A 22,349-nucleotide genomic window follows, 5' to 3' on the forward strand; every position below is an offset into this window, starting at 1 on the left:
GTATTAAAAAATCAGGCGATTTCGTATTACGTAATTTTTCTTGAAAATATGAAGCATTTGTTTAAAAAACTTTTGCACAAGTTTCAATTAGAAAGAAAAATTGCGTCACCGCCTAAAAGGCTCGACTCTGCTTTTAAATATTCCAATTTTCCCGCAAGCCATAAACAGTAGGAGTTCTCGGCGCGAATTATACCTAGAAATCGCGGGCGTTGAGATTATAAAAGCGACCACAGCGGCAACAGAATCATCAACTCATTCTGGACAAATCTCAACGAAATGGATCGAAAAATAGCCTTCGCTTTTCTGTTCGTGATTCTTCAAGTTACTACAGTTTCGGCCGGTTGGGGTAGCTTGCTTCGTGTGGGGACTAAAGCAATTCTAGGAACACTGGCTTTACGCCGACGTACTTGGAACGAGTGAGTCTTATAAGCGTTAAAGGATAAATTTAACTCCTTATAGTAGGGTGGGAGAAGATGGGGCACATTTTCTTTCTATTTGCTCGTTCCATTTCGGTAGTAAACGAAAGAAAATTTAAAGAATATAAAACCGTATCCTCACGACTCCCATAGACCGTTGTTAATTGTTTAAAACACGATCAGGAAATTTGGATATTATGTGCTAAAGGTGTCCCGTCTTTCCCCACTCCACTATATGCGTTAAAGAATAAATGTAACTTATTATAGAACATTGTCGGTATAACAAAGGTGTTTTATTTCATACACCTCGGGCCAGCTTGTGAGTTACCACGTATGTAAGTATACGTTGTGCTTTAGGTTTTAGATTTCTATCTAATTTAGCGATTGCCATTAAGAGTTATACCATTAGACAGAAACGCCATAATTGGTTTCAGCGTTGAGCCTCAAACCTGTACCACTTATGGGCCAGATACGACGAACTAACCGCTGGGCCTCGGTGCCGGTCTGTGTTAATAGCTGCTGTGCCTAATACGTTTTTTTTTTCTTGACATATAGCGGTACCAGAAAAGCATATTTAATACATAAAAACTTATATTATATTAAACTTATATCACGACGATGTGTAATAAAGTTTTTCTCTACAGGAACAAGGCATCCCAGCAAATAACTCCTGAGATGGAAGAAAAATGTAAGTAGTAGCATACGTGGTGTAACTCATAAACTAACACGAAGTGTATGAAACAGAACATCCGTGTTATAACGACTGCCGTTATCCGGCCACGCGAGGATAACCCAAAATATATTCATTCATTTATTGTTAAATCCGCGCCGTGGCAAAGTGGTTAGCGCGCCTGTTAGAGGTAAAGGGTTCAAGGCTCGTCGCTGCTACCGTTGTGGGCTTATGTGTCCTTGGGCAAGATACTTAACGGCAATTGCTCCAACCCAGTGGTCACTAATGGGTTGTATAAACTGACAGCCATACATAAAATACAAATCACCCACAAAGTAGAATACATGGTAACTCGTAAGCTGGCACGAGGTGTATGAAACAGAACACCCGTGTTATAACGACTGTCGTTTTCCGGCCACGTGAGGAGAAAGCAAGTTAAATTCATTCGTTTATTGTTTATCATGACGTGATTTTAAACAACTATTATATGTGCAGTAGACGCTGAAATGGAAAAATTAATGCAGCAACTGGCAGAGGACCAACAATAGCATGGATTGAATAAGAAATACCATTTAGTGAGGCACGTTTGAAACTTTTTGCTTTGATCGTACTTAACTCGTAAGCGGGCACGAGGTGTATGAAATAGAACACCCGTGTTATAACGACTGTCGTTTTCCGGCCACGCGAGGATATAATACGTTACATTCATTCATTCATTCATCGTAAAATTTTTATTTTAATGTTGTGTTGATGCAGGTGAAAACTTCATTGATCAAAAATGTCTCTTGACTTAATAAAAACAAACAAAAAAACTTATTCTCGTTGTTTTGTTGTGACCATTGTTAGGTAAAAATAAATCAATGAATGAGTATAGTAGGGTGAGGAAAGATGGGACATCTTTAGCTCATAATACGCAAACATCCGGATCGTGTTTTAAAAAATTAACAACGGTCTATTGGAGTCGCAAGGATACGGTTTTATAATTCTTTGAATGTTTTTTTTGTTTACTACAAAAGGGAACGAGAAAATGGAATGAAAAAGTGTCCCATATTTCCCCACCCTAATATATAGGTATTTATCTTTGCATGGCGTTGCCACAACAGTTGTATAACACGGGCGTTATATTTTATATACATAACATGGCCGCTTACAAGTAATCACATTTGTAACTTTATATTTACTCTTTTATACAAACATTACCGCAACTTTACTTTCGACACTATTTCATCTGATGTTTTTACGATTCCATTTTGTACGAAATTGGACAGCCATTGCTTAACACGTTGTTTTGACTGTTTGGTTATTCACGCCGCGTAAAAGTTGTACTGTCTGTTAGTTTCGTTTTGTTTGTGTTTCTTTGCACTACTTGTGTTTTTGTGTTTCTTTATCACTATTAGTAGACCGGGTATTTTGCGCTTCTTATCACTGTTATTCACGCACGACTTGTTTCCCGCACTTGTTTTAACGTTTTTCTTCTTTATTGCCGTTAGTCTAATTGCTGCGTTTCATGTGTCGCTCATTGCGGTTTTCCTCCTTCCAGTTTTGAGTCTATCGGGCAGTTCTTGTTATACCGCGTTAGCTAAAGGTTGTATAGATTGTGAACGTACTGTTTTATCATTGAGTGAAAGCCGCATCTAGTTGATGTTTATGCAGTGTAACATTTTAGTGTATGTTTTAATGTCATTTCATTTTATGCAGTTTTTATTAAATCAGATTTTTTTATAGTTTGAGTCATATTCAGTGTAGTTTTTAATAGACTACAGCAGTCAAGCCCCGCGATTGGCCGTTAAAGCAGCGTCCCGGACCAAACCACCGTTATAAAACGTAACAGTTTCGATGAACTATCTGTAATGATCTATATATTCGTTCTACTGTTAAAATTATTTTTAGCCCGTTTTGTTAACCACAGCCAGTTTTATTTTATTTCAATGCCGAGATACAGCGCGCGTGGTGATTACCATCGGCGCATTCTTTCGTTTATTTTCGTCTTAAATTCCTGTGTTTTTCGTTGATTGATTGATTGGTTGTTTTATTGCGTAAGGGCCGTTTCGTTTGCCACTTCTTTTGAGTCAGAATAAAGGAGTCGTTGGTTGGATCGCTAAGTGAACGGACTTGTTTTTTGTGGATAAAGAAGCTAAACGCTACACTTCTTTTTGGCGTCCCTGGGTGGGCATCTGTATGACGAATATGGAAGAAGAATTTGCTGAGAAGTTTGGCCAATTGCAAGAACATTTTGATGAAAGGATTTCCAGAGTGTATCGAGGTTTGTCCGATCGTTTGGACCGTATGTCAATGACCGCACAGCAAGCCACAATCAAACCTGATCAATCAAATCTGGAGGTCGAACACGACACAAAGGTATGTGATTTACCCGTACGTCACGAACTCGTTAAGTTAAAGCAGACCTTTAACGGTGCCGACTGGTGGGGCTTTAAACGACATTTTGCTAATGTTTCAATGGCTAATGGTTGGACAGAAAGTGTTAAGGGGTTTCAGCTTGCGTGTTGTTTGGAGGGCGAAGCACTATTTATACAAAATTGTCTTCCGGAATCCAAGCGTTATGATTTTGAATCTCTATCTAAGGCTTTTAATCAAAAGTATGATCCGTCCAACTCGGTACAAAGTCGCGGGTTCTTCTTTACGGCCACGCAAACTCGGTCAGAATCTCCAATTGATTTCGGTTACCGTCTGCAGTCATTATTTAAAGAGGCTGATGTTAAAGTTTCTAAGTTAGATGGTGAACGGTTATTACTAGAGCAGTATGCTGCGGGATTGCTTGATTCGTCGTTGCGTCATTCAGTAAAACTCTCCTCGTCATCTACCCTCGCTGACGCTATTGACCTAATTTCTAAGCTGACTGTAGACGCACCCCAACGGACTATTAGTCCAGCAACCAATAATGCGGCTCCAGGATACCGGTGTTATACTTGTGGCGAGCCTGGTCATTGGCAAAGAGAGTGTCCACGTCAGAACCGTTATGCAGCGCGGCGCTCAGTTGATCGATTTAGTAATGGATACCGAGTAAATCATTTAAACCACTGAAGACTGGAGTCATCGCCACCGCTCCAGTCTTACCGATGACGGCGGACAAAATAAATTTTGAATCTTGTTGTTATATAAACTGTGATTTACTGGGTGTTAATTGTAACTTGTTGGTTGATACCGGTTCTGTGGCTACCATTATCGACAAATCTTCAGTGTTTGATGTTCTTTTAAAAGTAGACCGGCCACGATTATGCAATGCGAAGGTTCGTTTAATCACTGTTAATGGCGAGAACCTTGTCTGTTACGGCGAGGCCCTAATATTACTCAACATAGAAGGCCGCCAATTTAAACAATCAGCGCTTATAGCAGAGTTGTCGGGTTGTCACGGTATTCTGGGCATGGATTTCTTGAAACGCAATCGATGTTGTTTAAATCTGGCCGACTCTATAATCCAAGTTCAAAGTATACCAGTGAGCTTGCATAAGAATCCAGGTCGTGTGCGTCCACTTACTCTACGACCAAAAGATGTATCGCATGTTTCTAACCAGTCGCTTCCCGATCATTTGTCTTGTTTAATTCCTGGCGATTTAACGTCGATACAACGGGGACTATTTGTGCGTCTACTTAACAGATATCAGGATGTGTTTTGTGATAGTAACGGGTTACCTGGACGGACCGCGCTTGTCAAGCATAAAATTGACACTGGAGCATCACGGCCTATACGCCAACCGCCACGAAGAATGTCGTGGGTTAAGCGCGAGCTTGCCGAAAAGGAGATTGAGAAAATGTTACGTGAAGGCATGATTGAGCCAAGTCAAAGCCCGTGGTCCTCTCCTATTGTTTTGGTAACTAAAAAAGACGGTACTCAACGATTTTGTATAGATTTTCGTAAACTTAATGATGTTACGAAAAAAGATGCGTACCCCTTGCCCAACATTGAGGAAATGCTGGACGTCTTAGGCGGGTCCAAATGGTTTTCCACGTTGGATCTTGCCAGTGGCTACTGGCAAGTAGAAATGGACCCCGCACATAAGGAGAAGACCGCGTTTTCGTTACCCGGAAAAGGTCACTTTCACTTTAAGGTGATGTGTTTCGGGTTGACGAATGCCCCGGCCACGTTTGAACGGTTAATGGAACGAGTATTGGCTGGGTTACTGTTTAAATCGTGTGTTGTGTATATCGACGATATTGTTTGTTTTTCTACCGATTTCACGAAGGCTCTACAGGAACTGGAAGTCGTGTTTTGTCGCCTCCGAAGAGCCGGGTTAAAACTTAATCCAAAGAAGTGCGAGTTCTTGTCTAAAAGTACGAAATATTTAGGTCATATAGTGGGTGAGGACGGAGTTCGTTGCGATCCTGAGAAAACGAAAGCGGTTGGTGAGTGGCCAAGACCCAATAATGTTAAGGAATTGCGAAGTTTTCTAGGTTTTGCTTCATATTACCGACGTTTCATTCGAGGGTTCGCCTCAATCGCTGCTCCACTAACAGCTCTAACGCACAAAAATATTTTGTTTTCCTGGTCTCCCGTGTGCCAATCTTCCTTTATAAGATTAAAGTCGGCCTTGACGTGTGCGCCGGTGTTGACGTATCCTTTACGTGAGAGTCAGTTTGTCTTGGATACTGATGCGAGTGACACGGGTATTGGAGGTATTCTTTCCCAAGTAGTGAATGGTGTGGAAAAAGTGGTTGCCTACTGTAGTTCTACTTTAAGCAAAACGGAACGTCATTATTGTACCACGTTTCGTGAATTATTAGCCATGGTAAAATGTGTAAAAAAGTTTCGACATTATTTGTGGGGTCGGGACTTCTTATTACGCACCGATCACGCTTCCTTAAAATGGCTACTGACCATGAAAGCGCCGGAGGGCATGTTGGCCCGTTGGCTTTCGGTTTTGGGCACTTATAACTTTACGGTTGAGCATAGACCCGGGGCACAGCATATCAATGCAGACGGGTTATCCAGACAACGCTGCAAGCGGGAGGCTTGTTTAGATTGCGGGAGCGTTGAGAGCACCGCGCCTATTGTTGCCGTCTTACAATCAAGAGCTGAACGAAATCCTCAACAAAATAATTCGTCTGATGAATGTAGTTGGCTTAAACAATGGACGCTCGACGAGCTGCGTCAATGGCAATGTGAAGATCCTTCTATTTCGCTTATAATAAGAAATAAGAGTATGAGTCAATATGCGCCGGATACTTTACGCATGGCAGTACACGAGACCACGCATCGGTATATTCGACAGTGGGATTTGTTGGAAGTCCACCAGGGCTTGTTGTATCGGTCGTGGAGACCCAATAATAATATTGATTCTTCCATTTTAGTACTGGTAGCTCCACAAGGGCTTCGGCGGGAAATATTCCATCATTTGCACGAACTGAGAACGGCGGGTCATTTTGGCATCACTAGAACAATTCACACGATTCGTCGTCATTTTTATTGGCCTGGTTTAGCTGAAGACGTGAAGCAGTGGTGTAGATGGTGCATCCCGTGTTCTCGTCGTAAACCGTATCATGGAAGACCACATCGACCTCTTGTGCAAAATATCTCCGGTAGGCCACTGGAGCGGGTGGCCATTGACTTTCTCGGTCCACTGCCACGAACTAAAAATGGTAATCAGTATATTTTAGTGGTGGCCGATTATTTTACTAAATGGACAGAAGCCTTTGCCTTGCCAAATCAATTGGCCACTACCACAGCTGAAACGCTGGTTACACAGTTTTTTTTACGATTTGGGTTTCCCAAAGTTTTGCACTCTGACCAGGGTAGGGATTTCGAATCCCATGTTTTTCAGGAGATGTGCCGTCTACTGAACGTCCGTAAAACAAGGTGTACACCGTATCGACCTCAATCCGATGGCCTGGTGGAAAGATTCAATCGCACCATTCTACAGATGCTATCCACATGTGTAAACGAATACCACGACGACTGGGATGTTCATTTACCCTACCTTTGTTTCGCTTACAGGTGTTCTCGGCACGAATCAACAAAGTTTTCACCCAACAAATTGATGATGGGAAGGGAGACTACGCTGCCGTTGGAACTGATGTTTGGGCCTCCTCCAGCGGCGCACCATTTTCAATGCCACACGTCATACGTGCAAAAGATGCAGAAACAACTAATAGATTCATTCGAGCACGCCTATCGGACTCTGAGAAAATGTGCCGTTCGTCAGAAGCGGAATTACGACCGCCGAGTCCGAACCACGGAGTCTTTCACGGTCGGAGACTGGGTCTGGTACTTTTACCCTCCTGCAGCACGGAGAAAACTGGGTCATGGTTGGACGGGTCCCTACCTGGTACGACAACAATTAAACAACGAACTCTTCGTTATTCAGAGTAATGCAACCACTCAACCTAAAGTAATTCACGCCGACAATCTTCGAAAGTACGAAGCGGAACATTTGCCCGAGAATTGGACTCGTGTACGAAATTTGGATGCTCGAAATGAAAATGTGGACGTTACATCTGAGCCAGAAAGAAACGAGCGCAATTCTAGATCCGATTCGCAATCATATTCGATGGGGTCCGGAGAGGCCAGCGATTGGTCACCGGATGAAACGATACCTAGTAGTGTCGTAACGCCAACAGACGATGTTTCAATATATGGTCGAGTGCGTCGCCGACCCCAACGTTTGCAGTATGATGTGTATTAGTAAAGTGTTTTTTTTCGTGCGTTTTTTTTTTATTTTATTTTCGTTTGGGGACAAACGTGTTTAAGTGGGGGGGAGTGTAATGATCTATATATTCGTTCTACTGTTAAAATTATTTTTAGCCCGTTTTGTTAACCACAGCCAGTTTTATTTTATTTCAATGCCGAGATACAGCGCGCGTGGTGATTACCATCGGCGCATTCTTTCGTTTATTTTCGTCTTAAATTCCTGTGTTTTTCGTTGATTGATTGATTGGTTGTTTTATTGCGTAAGGGCCGTTTCGTTTGCCACTTCTTTTGAGTCAGAATAAAGGAGTCGTTGGTTGGATCGCTAAGTGAACGGACTTGTTTTTTGTGGATAAAGAAGCTAAACGCTACATATCTCTTTCCACTATATGCCATAGTCGCGCACAAAATATTCGGAAAAGATTTTATAACTTGTCCGGCGCTGTGTCATAGTGGTTAGCGCGCCTGCCTGTAACCCAGAAGTAATAGGCCACGCGAGGATAAAGTAAGTTATACATTCATTCATTCATTCAACAAAAATCAGTACTTTAGTTTTTATCGAAAATTGTATTAGAAAAAGTAAAAAGTATTGCCCATACTTATTGCATTGAGGAAAACGCAAGACGCTGAAAATTCTTGCAACTAAAATACAAGTGTGAAATTTTAGGATAAAAAACGAATTTTCAAATATTTTGGTAAAAGGGGCTGATTCGCCACCTAAAATAAAACTTCATTTAATTACCCTGGCAACGGTAGCGAAGTTTGCAGTGATTTATGGTAGGGTGGGGAAAGATGGGGCACAGTCCCATTTGGTAGTAAACAAAGAGCATTTATAAAATACACTGAGACGAGAAAATGAATGAAAAGGTGTCATATTTTCTCTACCCCACTATATATGTTGGTATTGCTTTTTATCGCTACTCTTTATAGATTTAGCCACTGAATGGCGTGTAAGAGCAATGCGGAAGCTTTTTTTAGTATATGACGTAACCGCATCTCGAAAACAGGAACTGTTGAGTTCTTAGGTGTTGACGGGGAACATAAATGCTAACGTGTGTATTATTAAAGCAGATGTGTGTACTAGAAAGCGGTGTTTAATTTTAGATGTACGTTGTTCTTTCGTCGAATCTTTTAAAGCTCTGCAAATTAATAACTAAACCTAATATAGTTGTGTGGTGAAATGGGATAGCGTTACCAGTAACATGTTAACAGTAGGCGCATATTTTCTAATCGTGTTTAAAACTATTAACACAATTTTATAGAGTCGCTACAGTCGCCAGGCTACGTTTGTAAAATCCTGTTAATTTTTTTTATTTGCCTCCAACAACAACTGAAAACATTCCCCACTTTGCTCTGCATTACAGAATGTAAGTTTAAGTTACTTTATTTGCATATACTAGGGTAGGGGAAGATGGGACACATTTTCATTCTCTTTATATCGTAGGGTCGGGAAAGTTGGGACGCGAGGCGTTAATAAATGTGTTCAATTAGAAATTTTATTATAGGCGATTATGATTTTTCTGTTGTTCTAAATTTAAATGCATTTGTAGAATACACTAATTGCTGTCAGGTGATGTTCTAACAATACCAACTGGCAGTATGTAGTGAACCAAGATCTTATACTTGCCTTTGCTGGCTTCGTGCACAATGAACAACCGTGTCATATGATATGTGTGTTTCGGTGGTTACGACTTGGTTTGTGTTTATTATGACATTGCTCACGTGTTAAACCAAATCGTTTCTTCGCTTAGTTCGCAGTATTGCGCATACATGGGATTACGAAATATGAGGGCAACAAATAAAGTTTCGACTTCCTAAGGGGTTGAGGGTGAAAATAAATATAAAGGCGAATCTGTATATTATAGCAGATGTGTTTAATTTTAAGTAGTGTAGAACTGCATATATGTTGTTGGTAATCAAGGAATTGTGAAACTCTGAACCTAAAACTGCACCTAGACAACAGAAATACGATTTACCTGATATCAAGCAACGCTAGATAATGCGGTTTATTTGTGTTAGACTTTTTCGTTTGTATATTAATTTAGATAAGTTTAGAATCTGTAGCATCACGGAAATTTGATGATTACTATATTAGTATAGAACTGCGGGTAAAATGGGACAACTTTTTAGTACCTAATAACAACGCTCGCTTGGACTAACGGAAACGACCGGTCTATTTATGTAAATATTCTTTATTTACTAGTAAATGGTACGATAAAGGAGATTGAAAACGTGCCTTATCTTATGCCACACAACTATATATAAAAAAGTGCCAGGGTATTTTGTTTACATATGTGTGTACTGCTTTACATAATGTAGTTTTTTATGCTTAAAAGTTTGAATTAAGGCATATTTAAGCTGAAGATTCTGCTGTAGACGTACCTGGTTAAATGCAGATAGTATAAAGTGACATAGAATGGTAAGTCCCATTTGGTATTAGATTATTTAGATTATTTAGAATATTAATAAAGTATAATTATTGCCCTTATCTGTAATATTTGTTATACGTAAAGTGTACCATTCTTGGAGTTATGAAGTGGAATGTATTTTTTTTTACATTAAGCGCGCAGACGAAAAGTTAGAAAGCGAACCCTATGTTTTTGTTGGCTTCGCGCACAATGGACATACGATATGTGTTTCTATGGGGGGCTTTATTACTTGGTTGATGCTTGTTTTGACATCGTTCCTCACAAAGGCAGACTAAACATTAGCTTCTGCTTTGATATAGGCTGTTCCGCGTTTTTACTTCGAAAGTGTAGGCTCGTTGAACCGTTCTATTCAAAGAACATAGATATCAGTTGTATATCTATTTACTTTGGTTCTATTTGCTTCATTGTATTATACATTTTTTTACACTTCGCTACTTCTGACTTTAACAGTACTTGCTTCACTATACAGTTATGTGTGTTATAATGTACAAACTTTACACTTATTTTTGGCACTGTATTACATACATTTTGGTTGGTTTATCATTTTTGTACATACTTAACAACTCAAGTTGTTCTATATAGGGTTTATTTCGCATCAGAAGAATTCCGTATTTCTTAAATTGCACACACTTAATGATTGAACATATAATAACATTACCGTTCAGTTTTACATTTTTAATCCTTTAAACAGTTAGTGTTCCGCATAAACACCCAACTTTATATTCAAATGTTCCTTATGTTCCACTGTTATGAAAAATGTCCGGCGTTCGTGCTGAAAATTGTTCATCTCGGAATGTTTGATAAATCATAATTGCTGAATGATATTGAACTTATTTTTATAGGACAGTGCACACCTAAGTACGGCTCGTAACGTGCACATTGGAAATGTACTGGATGTTCATTTTCACCAACTCTCAGAACCTGTTCCTGTTAACATTCTACCACATGGTAAGTCATCCCTGTTTATTGTATTTTGTTTATACTTACAACAACTTAAAAAAATAATCGATAAAAAAGGAAGAAATAAAGAAAACAATTCTAGCTCCAACTAAACAAATAGGACTGCCGGTTGGGTTGAACGACTCCGTGATGATCCGATTGCATACGCAGGTTCCAGCGGGATGCTATATCTGCTGTAGTACTAATTGCTTTTATAACCAAAGATCACAGTTTACGATGTTTCGTTTAAATTTATTCGTTTTCCTTATATGACATCGGGCAAAAGCTTACTTAACGGTCGGATAAAGGCTAGTAAAACCTCGCCATAAGCCTAGTCGGACCTTGAGGTATAAGTGCCAGTAGTGTCATTTCTATCTCGTTAGTTAGTTCTCGCTATTGCGTTACAATTAAACGCGAATTATATACCAAGAGAATCATGTGACAGCAGTGTGACGTCATGTGATAAAACAAAAAACGATTTGGGCCTGTCAGCAGCTGAACGGGATACTATTAAACTCGTTAACATTAGTACACGGCGTATAGAAGAAGCTGAGACATGGGGACAAAAAAACGTCTCGGTAATAACGATTTAACGGTTATTTTAACGTATATAATGACTTACGCTCAAGTATTGCAAAAACCAACAACACAAAGATGAGTTTTAAAGGATGCTGCGACTCGGTTAAGCTACATGAGAATTGTTTCCAAACCGCAACGATAAAACAATAACATCAAAATAAGAGATTGTAGCTTCAATGAATGAGCACGTATTATTATTAGCATAAGTTTAATTGACCATTTTCCTATTGCGGTAAATTAAACTCGAGTAGGTAAAGTGCTTTCATAAAGGTCTTACTCAATAAGAATGTTGAAACTACTCTATTGGTGGTAACTATATTCTTTAATATATCAACACTTTAATATAAACTTCAAACCAAACCAATGCATTTTTGTTGGTATGGTAAAATAAAAAAGTTCGAAACAGAAAGTCTGGACACTGGAGTTGGTAAAAAATAAGGAACTTCACTTTTGCGAGCACGTCACGTTTGGACACAGAAGAGTGTTGGGGTAATGGCCTAAATCATAGGTCCTCAAGAACCTTAACCATACTTAAAAATAAAACAAAATAACTGTTTTTTCAACAAAACCATCGGAAAGAGCGTTCGCTAGAATTACTAGCGGGATACAAGTTCGCACGATTTTATTAAGAATCTAGCATAACATCGCTAATTTTGTTAGTTTAAAATCTAAGAATTGGCTGGAAAATTGATAAAAATAAATAAGGATTTAATTTTAGTCAAGAGATTAGAAATGTAAAGAATGGGAAAATCTGCAGAAAATATCGCCCACATAACAACAAAAAGACACTGTTTGACAAAAAAAATATATGACCACGTACGTGCTCAACAATAACTGTTTTGGGTAGAGTAACTTTAAAATATAGCCTACAAGAATTATTATGTTAAAAATGATGTAAGAATACGTATTGTAAGGTACGTAACCTGCTTAGAGCTCTGGTATAAATACATAATGAGTAGAATTTATGTAACTGTGAACTATCGCAATAAAGGAATATGATCTGTAACTCTTCGTGGTTAAAAAAATAAAAAAAGCAAGACTACTAAAACAACTGTTCCAAGAATATGGATTGATTGGCAAGCGAAAAAGGTAACCCTCTTCTTTTAAACAGCTGAAAATCTACAAAGCCAGTTAGTCGAACGTTCGAACCAAGTTATTGGAGAGTCCAACATGCCAATACAACTTGATTGTAATATAATAGCAGTACGACTTGAGATGACAGATGTACGACAACCAATAGATGATGAATGGAAAAAAGAGATGCAACGCAGAGACTATCTAAGTTTAAATTGTTCAAAAACATCTTCAGTAACTATAGACCAACTGTTCGACAGAGCGTTGGAAAATGCGAAACGAAATGTTAAAACTAGGTGTTCAACAGCAGCTGCGAAAGCTGAGTACACAAAAAGACATGCTAACATTGTTGGGGTGGTTGGACCTCCAGGTGTTGGAAAGACCACTCTTTCAAAGATGATGGTAAACCAAATTCTCAAGCATGAATTTCTACCTGACACCGAATATCTGTTCTTCATTAAAGTGAAAGACATTAACTTTAATACGAAGATGACACCGCTAGAATTTCTAACCACCAACAGCAGGATTAAAGTAAATTACACTGAAGAGGAAAGCAAGGCTTTGATTGCATTACTGTACAACAATCCAAATGTTATCATCTTTTTTGATGGATTGGATGAAGCTTCATCGAATGAGTTCGCCATGATCTCCCACGTGTGTAAACTTGATGGGGAAGAGCTCCCTATCGACATCATGAAGAATTTGTTCAACTCTACACTGCTACCCAACGCTAAAATAGTTGTTACATCAAAGTCGGGCCAAATGTACAAGCTGCACCCCGATTATCGACCTACTTCTATTTTTGAAGTTCTTGGACTCCTGGAAGAAGCAAAGAATATTCTTGGAACGCAGCTTTGTGGAGAGAAGTACCCAGCCATCAAAAAAATATTGGACCAACAACCACACCTTGCTCAACTGTGTTATCTTCCAATTAATTTTATTCTAATCGTTTCTTGTTTGCTCTCAAACGAAGGCAGTGATATTAAAACAATGACTCAAGTTTTAATCTTATTCTTGACCAGATTTGTAGAGTCATCCCATTTGAAAGGAAGGGTTACCCCGAACAAAGTTGGAGCTGAAATGGTTAAACTTGCTCGCCTTGCATATAAGGGTCTTCGACAAAGGAAACTTGTTTTTGAGAAAAGTGACTTTGATGACGTGGAACTGGCTGATGAAATGGTTACAAACTTTTTTCACACTTATGTCGGTAAATCGTCTGGATTACAAATGAAAATCCTTGAAGGGAATATACGAAGTTACTTCACTCACCGCACCTGGCAAGAATTTTACGCAGCTGTATATTTAATGCTGTTTATTTCGTATCAGGAGTTAAAACTATTCAAGTTTATATTTAAAGATACGCAGTGGAAACAAGTGGTGCGATTTATGTATGGACTTTGTAATCCTCATTCATATAAACAATTAAAACTTATTTTCCCTGCTAAAATGGTTAAAGATTACGAAGAGAAGAAGAAGTTCATGCAGTCAATGATGACGGAATCATTTGACCCGATCTGGGGTGACGACTTAGTCCGACGGTTTGGCTGGCTTCATGAATACAATGACGACGAAACTTCTAGGAAATTTGAAGATGTTCTTTCCGTGAGGCTTGAAATAGATGCAGCAGGGCATCTTTCAGTGGCTGCAGACATAGTTTATGCATTGAGATCATTTACAAAACCACATAAACTACAATTGTATTCATTTCTTAAAATTTCAAACAAAATGATTGGATCTGTTGAATCTTTGCTTCGTGGAATACATGGAACCACTACTACGGTTGGTACAGTAAGTGTAGGATCTTTAATAAAGTTTATTTTTTCGTGTTACGAAATCTTTAACTTTTTGTTTCTGTTAGGAAAACTTTAATTGGTGTGATTCCATAAACATTTTTAAAATATTGTTCTATTTTTTTAAATATTGGAATTTTACCTAATACGTAACTAGTTTTGTTCATTTTTAATGTCTCATTGGCATATTCTATTTAAACTTTAATATAGATGACAACATTGGAAATTGGTAACTTCGAAATGAATGATTCTCTCATGGAGTCTCTTCTACTTCATCTTGATGCGATGGAGAGGCTTTGCTTTATTGATGTTACAAACCTGAGTCCTTACATGGAAAGCTTATCAAATGCAATAAAACAGCGTTGCTGCAGAGTTAGTATTTTTAATATATATACATAAATTAATCACGCGAAACATGCTAAATTAGCATCTTAGGTCCTTTTTTAATGATCTACAGTAGGGTGGGGGAAGATCAGACAGATTTTCCCTTTATTTTCTCGTCCCATTTGTTAGTAAACAAAGAGCATTCAAAGAATTATTATACTGTATCCTCATGACTTCCATAAACCGTTGTTAACTGTTTAAAACACCTTCAGGATATTTGGATATTACGTGCTAAAGGTGCCCCACCTCCCCCACAGTTCTATAGGAACGTTATATCCAAAAAAGTTAAATAGGCGTCCAACTTATAATAATATCATTGTTCAATCTAACGCAAAATAAAACTGATTCATATTCCATTCAGATCAAACTTGGATTAATAAATCTACATTGGAAAGATGAAGACGTCATGTACTTGGCTGGTTGTCTTGGAAAAATATCTTGGTTGTGTATTCGGAACACCGATATTTCAAGTCATGGTTCCCGTGTAATAAAACAAGCGACAGAACGACTTCCATCCATTCAGGTTAGTCGGTCAGTTAAATAAGATCTAGGTGTTAATTTATTATCGCATGCAGCAATTAGTTTTAGTGTATGCTAGTGTAAAATTGGGACGCTTTAGCCTTTTATTTAACGCAGGTTGTGAGTAAATAATCATATTTATCGTGTTTAACAGTTTCCGCGGGGGCCTCGAACCGAAATATTTAAATCTCGTAGGTAAATACTTGCAAATGATTTGTTGCACCAATGCAACAATGAGGTTACAATATGGCTGATACAGATGCGGCTTGTATTCATTACAATAAACATCATTTTTTATAGGATTTTGAATTGGATTGCGATGGCAACGACAAACTATGTGAGCTTGGAAATTGGTTCAACCGTTTAAAAAGACCCAACCAATATAAACCAAACACATTGGTTAAGAAAATTGGCGGCTTCTTTTTCGGTATAAAAATGCGATCCCTTTCAAGCAAAGCAAAAAGCGCAGAAGGAGAACTACGAACAACATCCTCTCCTACACTTACCCAAACACAATTTCCGTTATCTCCTACACTTACCCGAACAACACCACCTACATCCTCTTCTACACATACCCAAACACCACCACCTACAACCTCTTCTACACCTACTCAAACACCACCACATACAACCTCTGCTTCGCTTACCCAAACACCACCACCTACAACTTCGTCTACACCTACCGAAACACCACCATCTACAACCTCTTTCCCAACTACCCAAACACCACCATCTACAACCTCTTTCCCACCTATTCAAATACCACCACCTACAACCTCTTCTCCACCAACCCAAACACCACCACCTACAACCTCTTCTACACCTACCCAAACACCACCACCTATAACCTCTTCTCCACCAACCCAAACACCACCACCTACAACCTCTTCTACACCTACCCAAACACCACCACCTATAACCTCTTCTCCACCAACCCAAACACCACCACCTACAACCTCTTCTACACCAACCCAAACACCACCACCTATAACCTCTTCTCCACCAACCCAAACACCACCACCTACAACCTCTTCTCCACCAACCCAAACACCACCACCTACAACCTCTTCTACACCTACCCAAACACCACCACATACAACCTCTTTTCCACTTACTCAGACACCACCACCTACAACCTCTCCTCCACTTACTCAATCACCACCACCTAAAACCTCTCCTACACCTACCCAAACACCACCAACTACGACCGCGACACATGCTCCACGCTTCGACGATTTATCAAGCTCTGAGACAGCAGTATCTGAACCATGGCACGACTACATTTCAACGGTTCGTTTTTTTATTTTAAATTCATGGTTTGTTTTGTATCTATTTATTAAACTTTATTTTTCCTTTTCATTAGATGGAGAGTAGCGAACCTACATCAATCGGAGCAATGGGTGGGGGCATTGAGGTTGGAGGATGCTGTGTGGTCTTTCCCAAGGATGCTCTAATAAAACCAGAAACCTTTGTACTGACTGCTCATTTACCCGGTCCAATACAGGTGTAATACCATATTTTAAAATGGAAAATGTAGAGGGAACAGCAAGCCCAATTTGCCTGGCGCCATGGCAAAGTGGTTAGCGCGCCTGCCTCTAACTCAGAGGTAACTAATGGGTTGTCCAAGTTGTCAGCCACACATGAAAAAAATCTAAACAAAAAATCACTTACAAAGTAACATACATGGTAACTCGTAAGCTGGCACAAGGTGTATGAAACAGAACACCCGTGTTATAACGACTGTCGTTTTGCGACCACGCGAAAGTAAAGTAAGTTACATTCATTCATTCGACGTAAAAACATAGTGCATGATCAATGGTGTCACAAGAAACGAGTTAAGAATCAAATTTTACTTTATTTTTTAGAGTGAGTATCTTCTGGATCCGCTGATTCTAAAATGCGAACCGTCAAAGTTATTTCCATTCAAATTTCTCGTCAAAATAGAGTCAAATTTTACTTTCACAGAACGGGAATCCAGTAATTATGAGGTCGTGCCTTTTATCTTGCTAGAATAATATGCTTATAAGAATATTATGCTTATAAACGAGGATTGTGAAAATTTAAGTAAAGTTTTTTAATGTTAAGTAAATTTAAATCTAAAGCTATTGCCATGTGAGATAAAGAAGATGTGCTTATGATTAGCATATGGTTTATATGATTGTAATATATAGCATTTTCATAAACGGCAACCAACTAGGCCTATCTTTTATAAGATAAATGTAAATTATGTTTTTAACTGCAAGCGTATTGTGTTGTTTTGTCGCTATATTCTGTCTTTCCGTTTAAAGTATTTTTAAATCTTCGCTACCGTAATCAAGAGACAAATAAAGTTATTGTTATTATTAATTTTACCGACGGTATTTTGTTTTAGGTACAAGAAAGTGATGATGGAGAAATCTGGAAACGTCTGTCAGTGCGTTGCCATGTAGAGGGAATTCACTTTATTTTTCAAACCAAGCATGCATCAATGTAACGATTTAGTTTAGTATATTCTAATCTATATTGTGGCGGAGGGGCTTTTCATTTGATTTTCTCGTCACATTTGGTAGTAAACAAAGAACATTCAAAGAATTATAAAACTGTATCCTCACTACTCCCATAGGCCGTTGTTAATTGTTTAAAACTCGATCAGGATATTGTGTGCTAAAGGTGTGCCATCTTACCCCACCCTACTATATGGATTAACCGTGAGGCGTGCTGCGTATGTCACATTTATAAAAAGAAACCTATATAAATTTACCCAAATACATAACATGTAGCAATAGCATCATTAGCGTGTAGTGTAATTAATTTTTAATAAAGATAGACTACTGCTTAACAAAGTCTATGTCCTACTGGCCAAGAGTTGGCACAGAATAAAAGACTTCACTCTCGCGAGCACGTCACTTTCGGACGTACAAGGGTATTGGGATAATGGGCCAAATCTGGACTAAATCACAGGTCCTCTAGGACCTCACAAGTCTATATACAGCGACAACATATATAATATTAAACCATTTTTTTTTGGTTTGTGTTACGCTGCTGGGTCTACATTTAGAAAGATAAGAAAACTTACTTGCAGAAAACACTAGATTCAACTTGTTACGTAAACTTTACAATGCTCTTTACAGGTGGAGAGTCAAACTTCAAAAACCCGATCCGGAAATGAAAATCAACTTGATTTCGGTTATCTGGAAACGATCAGCCAACGAGCTTATTTGGAATCTTTGCAAAGATTTTACGTTAATTAGAAAACAGATTGGAAATAGCGCGATATCGAACAGGAGAATTATTGTCCGGTAAGTATATAGGGTGGCGAAAACGTGACACAATTTCATTCGATTTTCTCGTCCCATTTGGTAGTAAACGAAGAACATTCAAAGAATTAGAAAACCGTATCCCAACGTTAATTGTTTAAAAGACGATCAAGATATTTTAATATCATGTACTAAAGGTGTCCCATTTTTTCCCATAGTTGTTTGTACATTTAGGATTTATTATAGATGTCGTAAACTTCCTTTTTTAAGTTAGCTTAAGCATTAATGTGTCGGCACCCACTGCGATTAGCGTTGTGAATAGGAACATTATTTCGTTATGTAACTTCGTAAGCATTTAACTATTTTAACGATGAATGAATGTAACTTGCTTCATCCTCGCGTGCACTGAAAAACGACAGTCGTTATCACGGTTGTTCTGTTTCACACACCTTATGTGCCAGCTTATGCGCCTGAAAATTTAGACAAACCATCAGTGACAACTTGCATATAGCGTTTGTAAAATACATGTAGGTAATACTAAGAAAGCTACAATAAGCTGTGTTCAAAAATACGGAACCATTTAACAATAATGATCACACATTTCAGAAAAGACGAGGATTTAACTTTTTACATTGAAGAAGTGGGTAAACAAATTCTCGATATTGATTCAGAGAAAATATGCATCCGATGCAACCAAGTATTTGAATGTGAGCGGCTTATATGCATAGACGATGCCCAAGGTCGCCATGCAATTAAAGTGACCTTGATTAGTGGAGACGATGAAGTTTACACTGATCAGTTTCGTTGGAAAGTCGAAACCTCACCTATGGCCAAAGGTAAATTTACGACTGTCTGGCGCCGTGGCACAGTGGTTAACACTCCAGTCTCTAGAGTTCAAGGCTCCTCGCTGCTACCTTTGTGGGTATATGTGTTCTTTGGCAAGACACTTAACGGCAATTGCTCAAACTTAGTGATCACTAATGGGTTGTCAGTCATATATACATAAAAACAATCATCAAAAAGGTTACGTGGTAACTCGTAAGCTATAAGCACGAGGTGTATGAAACAGGAACATCTGAGTGACTTTCGTTTTCCGGACACTCGAGGATATAAAGCAAATTGCATTGGCATTCAAGATGTGAATTTTATAGTCGTCAAGCCTGTACCAGCTTAATTACTTAAAGGGGCATACCAACAAAAAATTAAAATTTGTGTATTGATAGATATGCTCAAATGTGATCTAAAGGTAGCAATAAAGTTTCAAAATACAAAACAGCTTTTGAAAAAAAAATGACTTTCAAAACCGCAAATTCAACCGCTGGAGTAAAAAAAATAGGTCGTGGCGCAATGCATGGGAATTCCCATAGGAAAAAAAAATCACTTAATTTTGATCGTTTCTATTTTCTAAAATACTAAAGAAAATTAAAATTTTATTTCTTTTGGTATAATAAATGCTTCTTCTTTAAGAATATATAAAAAAATATTGTAAAACATAGACTTTATTATGTTTTAGTTTTCGATTGAACATGGCTACATAATATGCTGACTCAGCAGTTTTTCTCATATTTGTTACTTTTTAACTTTTTTGTATTAAAATGTTTAATATGTCTCAAGGGTACCTACTGTACCATTTTTTTATAAAAAAGTCAGTTGTTTCTGTTCGTGTTAAACATTCGATTTAACAAAGTGCTGAGTCAGCATAATCTGGTATGTAGTTAGTTTCAATCGAAAAATTAAAACATAATGAAGTTTAAATTTTTATATTTTTTTTATTTATTCACAAAGAAGAAGCATTCATTATAACAAAACAGAAATAAAATTTGAATTTTCTTTAGTATTTTAAAAAATAGAAACAATCAAAATTGAGTGATTTTTTTTCATATGGAAAATCCCATGCATTGTCGAAACAGCCGAATTTTTTTACTCCAGCGGGTTTTTTCACGTAATTTTTTTAAAAGCTGTATTATTTTAGGAAACTTTGATGGTACCTTAAGGTCGCAATTGGGCATTTCTATCCAAATACAAATTTTCATTTTTCGTTGGTATGCCCCTTTAAGCTTAAAGTCTTATATATGTACTTGTAATTCTTACGCGCATAAGTTTGTCAAGTCAATATTTACTCTAGTTTTTATGGTCTATTGATAGTACGAAAATTTAGTATAAAATTTTAAACCGGCAAAATAATAAAAAGTCATTTTACAATTTGCAGACTTCTTATCTACATTACTAATATCCTAAAACAATATTTTTTTTTTTTATTCAGAGTCAAGAGAACGAGCAGCTACAAAAACAGGTGGTATCAACGTGGAAAATTCTAAACTGAAGGGTGTGGTGTTAGGTAGCACAAATGCATCAGTAAAAAAATAGCAACACGAATATATGGTTAACTGACGCGGCCTTTTATTTTGACACTTAAATTCATGTTTTTTTTTATAGTAGGGTGGGGAAATATGGGACACCTTTTTATTCTACTTTATAGTCCCATTTGGTAGTAAACAAAGAACATTCAAAGAATTATATAAAACCGTATCCTCACGACTCCCATAGACCGTTGTTAATTGTTTAAAACACAAGGATATTTGGATATTATGTGCTAAAGACGTCCCATCTTCCCCCACCCTATTATGCGATATGCAGGAGTGTTTTTTTATAATATTGTACCTATTCAATGCCTTTTGTCTTATTAAGTTTCTTTCGTATTTTCTTTTACTCTGTGGTCACTTTCCTTTTATCTAAACTGTGTCTTGGGTGTACCCGTTAGCAATAACGTCTAAACAAGACGTAGGCCTACTCACTGTGGTATTGCAGAAAACTCCTGCTCAAAATTCTCGCCGTACTTAAGGAAATTTCTCTTCCTCGAGAACTAATACCTTTCGAAATATTTTGTTTAAACAGAAAGCTAGTTTATCTGATATCATCTTTTTCTGAACCCAACTTTGGTTTGGACGAACACTTATCTGCTTTCTTTTCATGAAACTTTGTTCGATAATGGCACCGTATAGCACAGTTGGTCAGCGTGCCTGCCTGTACCCCAGAGGTAATGGGTTCAAGGCTCGTCGCTGCTACCATTGTGGGCGTATGTGTTCTTGGACAAGATGCTTAACGACAATTGCTTCAACCCAGTGGTCACTAACGGATTGTTTAAATTATCAGCCGCACATAAAAAATCCCCAAAAATTTATCACCCACAAAGTAACATACATGGTATCTCGTAAGCTGGCACGAGGTGTATGAAATAGAACACCCGTGTTATAACGACTTTCATTTTCCTGCCACGCGAGGATATAAAGTAAGTTACATTCATTCATTTATTCAAATCGTTTTGTTAACTTACCATGCATGGACACGAAAACATTGTAATGGTATGCAGAAAGTATAATCAACTTTGATCTTAGATCAAATTTCATTGTTGACATAACAACGATTTAAACGGTATGCAGAAAGTATAATCAAAGTTAATTACCGATTTTTGATTGTCGATTATCGTCAAAAAGTTAAACAGCGAAATTGGCTGTTTAAGTGTCTGGTGGCGATGCAAATTGGTAGTTTTTAGGGTTGGTAACGCGACATAAGATTAATTTCTGTAAATTCATGTCAAATAGATTGTATTGGATCGTTTTTATAGGTTTTAACGGAGTCTGGGCCTTTTTAGAAAAAAGCGCTTCGGATCGCA

General features: G+C 38.0%; 1 protein-coding gene and 2 long non-coding RNA genes across 3 annotated transcripts; 2 read left to right on the top strand and 1 right to left on the bottom strand.

Annotated features, from left to right (window-relative positions):
• The first annotated feature begins 250 nt into the window (after positions 1-250).
• On the top strand, positions 251-1,663 carry LOC149725691 (uncharacterized). Its single transcript, XR_016386400.1, has 3 exons — positions 251-416; positions 1,061-1,104; positions 1,582-1,663. It is a non-coding gene; the product is annotated as an uncharacterized LOC149725691 (long non-coding RNA).
• A 7,064-nt stretch (positions 1,664-8,727) lies between these two features.
• On the top strand, positions 8,728-21,979 carry LOC149725692 (uncharacterized). Its single transcript, XM_089891381.1, has 12 exons — positions 8,728-10,145; positions 10,998-11,103; positions 12,785-14,526; positions 14,748-14,909; positions 15,283-15,444; positions 15,741-16,730; positions 16,804-16,944; positions 17,306-17,428; positions 17,812-17,909; positions 18,551-18,718; positions 19,283-19,512; positions 20,940-21,979. The coding sequence occupies exons 1-12, from the start codon at positions 10,143-10,145 to the stop codon at positions 21,041-21,043; spliced, it is 4,029 nt and encodes a 1,342-aa protein (XP_089747507.1). The 5' UTR covers positions 8,728-10,142; the 3' UTR covers positions 21,044-21,979.
• Positions 16,761-18,632, bottom strand: LOC149725693 (uncharacterized). The gene is made up of 3 exons (XR_016386401.1): positions 18,496-18,632; positions 17,294-17,446; positions 16,761-16,890 (listed from the first exon to the last, which is right to left on the bottom strand). It is a non-coding gene; the product is annotated as an uncharacterized LOC149725693 (long non-coding RNA).
• Positions 21,980-22,349: the final 370 nt, after the last annotated feature.

Source organism: Ciona robusta, chromosome 13, assembly GCF_009617815.1.
Source record: "Ciona robusta chromosome 13, ASM961781v2".
In the NCBI taxonomy this organism is placed as follows: domain Eukaryota; kingdom Metazoa; phylum Chordata; class Ascidiacea; order Phlebobranchia; family Cionidae; genus Ciona; species Ciona robusta.

Bases quoted from the DNA above. Each gene is read 5' to 3' on its own strand.
- LOC149725692 (XM_089891381.1), top strand. The intron at 16,731-16,803 runs GTTCGTTTTTTT...CCTTTTCATTAG, and splicing joins GGCACGACTACATTTCAACG to ATGGAGAGTAGCGAACCTAC. The intron at 19,513-20,939 runs GTAAATTTACGA...TTTTTTATTCAG, and splicing joins AACCTCACCTATGGCCAAAG to AGTCAAGAGAACGAGCAGCT.